This window comes from Bufo gargarizans, chromosome 6, assembly GCF_014858855.1.
Source record: "Bufo gargarizans isolate SCDJY-AF-19 chromosome 6, ASM1485885v1, whole genome shotgun sequence".
Classification (NCBI taxonomy): domain Eukaryota; kingdom Metazoa; phylum Chordata; class Amphibia; order Anura; family Bufonidae; genus Bufo; species Bufo gargarizans.
The window spans coordinates 177575945-177584704 of NC_058085.1; the positions used below are offsets into that span (position 1 = coordinate 177575945).

Sequence of the window (8760 nt, forward strand, 5' to 3'; positions counted from 1 at the left end):
TCTCACTACTATCTATTATCTTTATTATTTTTTTGACTGGATCCTCGAATTTCCTAAACCTACTGACGTATTGTATCGCTATTAAATGTTTTGTATAGGGGTTACTACTCCCCGGCCATAAGAAATATATATATATTAATTCTTGTGAAATTGTAGCACACTCTGTTGGTATATACATACCTATACCCAGATAATCACTAATAAAGGTATTTTTAAAAATCACTAATTCTAAAAAGTAAAATTACAGTTCTATTAAAAGTTTCAAAAGAATGAAAGACTTCTTGGGCAATGCTTCCTGTAAAAGGTGTTGGTGTACTGAAATTTATAAGCATTTTTCAATATGTTTTTGCATGCTGTTCTGTACATATAATTGGATGCTTACATTATTAACTCGAGGAAGAAATGTCACATTGTCACCACTGAATGACAAAATACACAAAAGACAACACCCACTCTAAGGTCTCTGACTAAGATATGTGGAAAGGACAATAAAAATTCTTAAAAACTGGTTTGATCAATTCCTAAACATATAAAAAGCCACTGAGCCAAAACACACCAAACATTCACTAAGAGATTACAATAAGATATTAAATTTAATCTCTTCTATCTGACATCTCAAACTCTTCAGTAGAACAATGTCTGGAGTAAAGGGACAACAGAAGAAATGCCCAGAGCCTTGCCCACCACCCAAAGAATGCCAGGATCGTAAGTGTCTCATGTATCCTAAAAGCATTTTAAGCAACTTATCTTATGTTTTGTTTTTTGTTTGTTTGTTTGTTTTTTAAGTAACAGAGAATTTGCCTCATTCATTGTCGTTAAAATATTTGTAAACTCTTCTTTGAATAGAAGTGTTAGGATCTAATATAAAAATTGCTTGGTTTTAGATCAAAAAGAGTCAGCTTCTTCCAGAAACAGCATCATTCATGGGCTGTGTTTGTATTGCAATTGTGCCATATTTACTTGATTGGCATAAGACTAATATAAGGCATGTTCATGAGGACAAGACCGACACTGTTTCTGAAGAACAGAAGATCCTTTTAAGGGGAAAACATCAAATAGTTTTTTTTTTAATCCTGGATATTCTAAGTAAAGACAACCAATGTTCTTTAGAAAACATTTGTAAGGAAGGACATTTTCTTTAAAATACATTTGCTTACACAACAAAGGGAAGTCAAGTTCTTTCAAAGTGTAGCAAATGTATTGTACTGATTTTGTGCATGATTTCAATTACTTCTTAATTTTTGTCAAACAAAGGTCCACAAACATTAATTTGCTCTTGTCAGATCCCAGTGTTTTTAACAGTATTTATCAACAATCTAATATATATATATATATATATATATATATATATATATATACACACCAATCATCCCTGCAATCTTAACCACATTATATGTATTAAGTTGATCTTCTTGCATTGTCTAAGTTAGTCTCAGGGCTATGGTAATGACTGGCTTACCTAAAACAAAATTCATAAATGCAACAATAGTAGGGCTATCATCACTGCTGAAGATCCACTAAAACTGATTTTAAACCATAAAAATAACACAACCAAATTATTTTCTATTATGTTTTCCAAAAAATCATATTTGAAATACTCAAAAAGACGCAGTCAGGGCTGTCAATTGCCAGATGCCTAGGAGGCTCCCAAGAACATGAGATTAAACCATGTATATTGTCACTTCCTACGTCACGTGCCTGCTATGCCCACTTTATGAATGAAGCAGGCGGAGCAGGCGCATGACGTAGGAAGTTACGCTGCCAGTGCCCGCCCGCCCAGCCTCCTGCCTCCAGCCTGCTATGATCGTAAGTACAGGATGCTCAGTGCTGGATCAAACATATCTATAGTTTACCATTGCCTGCCTGCAGTTACAGTAGATACCATTAATACAGTGAGTGGGGCCTGGTGCAATGGAATACAATGACTATGCCATTTAAAAACTAGTGTAGATGCCAGCCCCCACCCCCTGTATTGGGGGTCATTCACAGTGGCTGACACTGTTATGGGGGGATCTGTGGATGTCAAATAGCATAAGATGCTATTTATCTGTCATCCACAGATCCCCCCTTTAGCAGTTTCATGCCATCCACAGACGTCCCCATAACAGTGCCATCCACAGACGCCCCCATAACAGTGCCATCCACAGACGCCCCCATAACAGTGCCATCCACAGACTCCCCCATAACAGTGCCATCCACAAACGCCCCCATAACAGTGCCATCAACAGATGCCCCCATAACAGTGCCATCCACAGACGCCCCCATAACATTGTCAGCCACAGACCCCCATAACAGTGTCAGCCACAGACCCCCATAACAGTGCCATCCACAGAAACCCCCATAACAGTGCCATCCACAGACCCCCATAACAGTGTCATTCACAGGCTACCATTAGTTCAAAGCCCACCAAAAGCACACCTTTTGGTTCAAAATATTTTTTTTCTTATTTTCCTCCTCAAAAACCGAGGTGCGTCTTATGGGCCGGTGCGTCTTATAGGGCAAAAAATACAGTATATATTCTGAAATAAGAACAACAGTATATCTTCTAAAAAGCCACTTCTGTCTGGTAGAAGTGGATGGTACAGTACAGAAAAATAGTTTAGTCAGTCATTTTATAAATTGTGTTAATTCTAGATTTTAAATGTTCTTAAAATAAAAATTAAATCTATCATCTCATTTCAGCTTGCAAGCCAAAGCCAGTGACTCCAGAGCCAAGATGTCCTTCTCCTCAAAGTAAAACATTAAATATTCATTGATTGTTTGTAAAACTGGACATTTTTATTATTTCTTATATTAAAATAATCTCAGATAATATTGAACAAATCTAATACAATACACAACCAAAGAAGCACAAGTGTTAATCGTAATCATGTATGTTTAAATTGTAGCTTGCAAGCCAGAGCCATCCCATCCAGAACCAAAATGTCCTCATCCACAAGGTAATATATAAAACAAAAGTTTTTGAATTCTGTATGGATTTTTATTGTGTTATTTGCATCTACATGTTAGATATTTTGTGCAATTTTTAGCTACAGTTAACTGCTTGGAGAGGCGATTGATGCTTGTACTTATTTGCACCAGGCACAAACAGTGCAACGATCACAGGACACAGGAGATTTACAGTGAAACTCCAGTCTTGACCATTTAACCTTATGAGGGAGAAGTTAATAGTCATTGTTGCATTAAACTGCATAATGTTACAATATCTGTTATGGATGGATTTTAAGTTATAATATCTAACTTTTAGCACACACACAATATAAACAGATTGGCCAAAATCATTTGCCCAAATCACTATATGTTCTCAATTTTTTTTTTGCAGTTATAGGCAAATTTGACATATTTTGCTTTAAACAATTGTGTATGTATATACGCAGTATGACATACATTATTGGGGTCATTTATCAAACTGGTGTAAAGTAGAACTGACTTATTTGTCCATAGCAACCAATCAGATTTCACCTTTCATTTTCCAAAGGAGCTGTCAAAAATGAAAGGTGGAATCTGATTGGCTGCTATGGGCAACTAAGCCAGTTCAACTTTACACCTGTTTGATAAATAACCCCATATGTGTTTTATACTCTTTTTGCGTACCACTAGACAAGGTGGAGTGGCTTCACTGGACAGGGACATGGCTTAATTAGGAATAGTAAGACTTATATGAGATAATGTGCCCAAAAAGTGCTGAAGCTATGTACTGAAGCTATAACTAGACTTTTTTTCAGCACTTTTGATTGATGTTATTGAGAGACAGATGCAGGCACAAGACTGCGTGCAAGTTACTTTACTGATTTGGACTAAAGCAGTAGCTCAATATTCATATTTTTTTTTTATACTGATTTGGACTAAAGCAGTAGCTCAATATTCAAAGAGGTTTTTAGCGAGGAAAATATTGATGACCTATCCTCATGCTAAGTCATCAATGTCTGGTGGGGCTCCAACATCCTGCACTGGCACCAATCCGCTGTTTGAAGAAGCCATGGTGCTCCAGTGTTGGTGTTGAAGCCTAGGCCTAGTCACTTCAATGGGACTGGGATGTGCCTAGGCCATGTGACCGATGACCATTGACCATTGACCTAGAAAGAGACTACATTGCTTTGGTGCTGGCATTGCAGCCCAGGCCCATTCACTTTAATGAAACTGAGCTTGGTAGAAGCCATGATGTGACCAATGAACATGACAGCTCTAACCTAGGAAGAAGCTGCTATGCTTACTGGAGATCTGTGGCCTTTTCAAGCAGTTGATCATTGGGGGTACTAGGATATCAATATTAAACTCATGCATAAACTATTTTAAAACTCTTTTAAATCAATTAAAAGCCCCAGCCATAGACACCTTAAGTTTACACTGTATAAATATTAGACAAGATTGTAACGGAATGCCTGGCACCCCGGCTGGGCACCTTCGCTGATGGATGCTCCTTGCGCTTCCCAAGGGCTCCAAGCACTCCACCTGACACCATAACCACCACAGACATCACGAACTGCCGCAGCTTGTTTGGGATCTCGCTGTCCTCCACCCACGCTGGACCCAAGACCAGGATTCAGCTTCCAGTGGGTGAACTTCCTCTAAATTCAGAGAGCAGGAACCAGGAACAAGCTCTTACAAAAGCTTATACTCAGGGAAGTATTGGGATATAGCAATCCCAAGAGTGTAGTTATCCCGTCCCCCAAACATCAGCCAAGACTTCATGAAGGGGTAAAACAGGACTCTTTAATGGGGCTACCTGTAAGCCTTTTATGCAGGTCTTTCAGCAAGGGACACTCCCTCTGGGGACCTTGTGGAAGACTGAGACAGTTTATACATTAGCCAATCACTTGCATTTACAGTATTAAAACACTCCCAGCAATTGTACACAACCCCCCCCCCCCCCCGGGCTGTGATACAATTAACAAAATACAATGGGCATTGCCTGTGACACAATTAAGAAAGTACAATGGGCTCTGCCTGTGATACAATTACACATTTAACTTAATCACTCACAGGCAGAAAACACACATTTTTCCCAACCACAAAAAACACCCCAAAACACCACATATCCCCATAAAAGTCACATGCCCTGATAACTTCGATCTGGGTGAACAACCTATCCAAAAATCACCCAGATCGGTTTAGGAATTTCCTGGAAGTCATATTTTTGCACCACCGTACACATGGTCCCATGCCCAAAATAGTTCCATACACTCGACGGCAAAACACTTCTGGACAATTTAAGATGGCCGCCACCACATGTTTTAATTTGTTCCAGTTAAAAGTCCAAGGGGCAGAAACAGTGCCTTTAAAATCCAATATGCCCAAATAGTGTCCCAGGGGCCATCGTCACAGGGCAAGAGGCTGGCAAGCAGGCCTCTCCAACTCCCAGTGACAAAGGTGCTTTCATCACATGATCATTGGGGGTGCTAGGATATCAATATTAAACTCATGCAAAAACTCTTTAAAAACTCTTTTAGGCTACTTTCACACTTGCGGCAGGATGGATCCGACACGTCCTTCCGCTATTTCTCCAAGCCGCCGGACCACTGCTCTGTCCCCATTGACTATAATGGGGACGGGGCGGAGCTCCGGCGCAGCACGGCAGTGCACGGCGAAAGGCCGCCAGACTAAAAGTCCTGCATGTCCGACTTTTTAGTCCGGTGGCCTCTCACCGTGAACTGCCGTACTGCGCCCGAGCTCCGCCCCGTCCCCATTATAGTCAATGGGGACGGAGCGCCGGTCCGGTGGCACGGCGAAATAGCGGAAGGACGGGTGAATAGCCTGTCGGATCTGTCTTGCCGCAAGTGTGCGAGTACCCTTAAATCAATTAAAAGCCCCAGCCTTAGACTCCTTAAGTTTACACTGTCTAAATATTAGACAAGATAACTAAATCTGCTCATGTGTCTGCAAATTATAAATATTCTCTGACTGACTTTCTTCCTATCTTCTCTAGAGAAAACAAAGCCAGCTCCTCGATGCCATGAACCACAAGATAAGAAATGTGCGAAGAAATAAAAAAAAAAATTACTTCAAGAAAAAAATTGCTAACCTTGTCTAATGGAAGCAATTGCATAAAAATGTGTAATCCAGTGTCATTCTCTTGATATAATTGCATTGAATAAATATTCACATCTCATTGAAAACCTAATTGACTCATTTTGTACATGATATAATTTATTATAGCATAATTAGACATTAAAAAACATAGAAGCGTCCATCATATTTTCTAACATATTGTTTTGGTTCACACTTTTAACATGGGGGAATGCATTTGCATGAACTTATTGAAGATACAGTATGCAGGACATGCAGCAGTTAGTTTTTTTTAGTCGAACTGTGTTGGTGTACAAAAGCTCAGACTTGTACAGATTTTACTTTAATTCAGGATGGAGCAAATTAATGAAATATTGATGACCTGTTCTTTAAGTGTACTGTACCTTCCATTAATCTCTCCCATATAATCTGACATAGAAAAGAAAAATGTCCCTGCACACTGGGCAGTACAGATGAAAAAGTCCTATTTTGATTATTATCAGGCAGGTGTGTACACAGATCTCATTTCCCAGTGCACCTGCAGAAAACACAACCAGGTAAAACATTATGCAAAGCATGACTCCCTAGACAAGTTTAGTTTTTTTTTAAGCAAGCAGATAAAATATTAATACAAAATTGTAATAAAAAAATACACTCTCTGCCTCACCCACTTTATCCAACTGCTATGTTGGAAAAAGTGGAATACCTTTTTCTTAAATATGGCACAAATTTTGAACACCATATTTCTCAATGTATTTACACCAGACAACTTGCATAAATACTTTGATAAATCTCTCCATACAATGTCTTTAGCTTCTCTCTTTGGGTTAAAAAAGTATCTGGATAAAGCCATTACTAAGGGGAGCTTAATGCATACAAATTTATACAGTTACTACTATATTTTCATGTTAGTAACAAAAGAAGGATGTAATTGCCAGGCCCCATCACAGTCACGTGGTCTGCTTTTATGACAGGTACACCAATGATAGCAGCCATGTACAATGCTCGTTTGGCATTCTATCAACACCTCGGCACCTGTGTGCAGAAATGCTTTACAATCCTCAATGGTAGATTAGTGGTTGAGATTCAGGGTAGGTAGACTTAAAGTATGTAGAAAACTGGAAAATTCCAGCATTCCAAAGTAAGTACATAAACAGTTTTATTGTAATGCAATAATCCACTTTCAAAGCATATTCTAAGTCATATAATACAGGCATACCATAAAATAGATGATTTAAAAGACCAATCACAAATTAGACTATAAGTCAGGTGAGAAGACAGATTTATGCTAAACAAATATTAGTTCCTGCATGTAACATCATGTCATCCTTCTTTCATCACCAAAAACATTCCATTTTAAAAGATCACATGTAGGAATTGTTCCACCCAAGGATCATTTAAAGGGGTTATCTGAGGAATGCACAGTAACAAGGGATATGGCTGCTGCAGTCCTGAGCATAAGTAATAGGCCAATTGATATGTTTATTATCGATTGGCGTTTGTCCTGCCCAAGCATCAGATAGCCTAATATTGCCTAATGTCACCTGTACTCACATATGACTTGTAATCTAGATTTTTTTATTTTTTTATTAATTCTTTATTTTCAGAATTTTTTCAGTATAGATACAAACAGACAATGACCTGAAGGTCTTAATTTGAGATCTATAGATATAAAGTTACATATTTTCAGGCATAACAAACAGTGAGTACACATAGCAATGTTATAATCATTTACAGAATAATAGCCCGCTGTGGAGAAGGAGATGTAAAGCCGTGTGTGACATCCGAATAATCGTACCCACAACTATACAGCCATGAGCCCGACTACCCAAGGCCACACCTACTATTTATTGTCGGGCGAGTTAAACATCTAGTATATGTACTAAGAGACATATACCTTTATAGGAAAATTAAAATTAAATACTTTGAGCACAAGAATTGGGGAAGGGAGAGAAGAAAGAAGAAGAAGAATAGGGGGAGGGGGAGAGGGGGGGGGGGTGGGAAGGAGGGGGGGGGGGGTATATACCGCTGACTAAAACCAGTAAGTCTATCTGGTATCTAAGGAACCTAGTGGATGTGTATCTTTATGATGAAATAATGAGCAACAACTTTGCTCATTACCTCAAACCATCCCTAAAGTGAGCTCATTGCATTCACCCTCGATCAGATTCTTCCAAGGTTGCCAGGTTTTCAAATACTTCTCATGGCTTCTGTTAATCCAGCTCGTCATTTCTTCGAATTGGCATATTTGGTTTACTTTGGCTTTCCATTCCTGTATTGAGGGAGTGTTGGTGTTTCTCCAGTGGAGGGGTATAATAGCCTTGGCTGCCGAAATAAGGTGGGTCACCAAGTTGCGTTTAGATGGCCTATATAGGTCAGATGGTAGAGAAAAGAGAACCATCTCTAATGTGATCTTGAGCTCAGGAGTAGCAACTTTATTAATTATCTTAGTGACATTTTCCCAGAGAGGTATAATCAGAGGGCAAGACCACCATATGTGAGATAATGATCCTACATCTCCGCCACATCTCCAGCACAACCGATCGGGGGCCATACCACACCTGTGTAAGAACTCTGGAGTTCTGTACCATCTCGATAAAAGCTTGAAATGGTTTTCCTGTAAGCGTATACATGGTGACGTTCCATGTGATAAGGCTAAAACCTTCTTGAGTTCCTGATCCGAGAAGGTAGTGTCAAGCTCTCTTTCCCATTCCCTGACGTATAAAGGTTTTTTAACCTCGCCCTCGGCTCCTA

At 39.2% G+C, this 8760-nt stretch overlaps 1 protein-coding gene across 1 annotated transcript; it reads left to right on the top strand.

Moving 5' to 3' along the window:
- Positions 1 to 562: 562 nt before the first annotated feature.
- Positions 563 to 6121, top strand: LOC122941825 (small proline-rich protein 2H-like). The gene is made up of 4 exons (XM_044299283.1): positions 563 to 705; positions 2683 to 2733; positions 2889 to 2939; positions 5927 to 6121. The coding sequence occupies exons 1-4, from the start codon at positions 636 to 638 to the stop codon at positions 5986 to 5988; spliced, it is 234 nt and encodes a 77-aa protein (XP_044155218.1). The 5' UTR covers positions 563 to 635; the 3' UTR covers positions 5989 to 6121.
- Positions 6122 to 8760: the final 2639 nt, after the last annotated feature.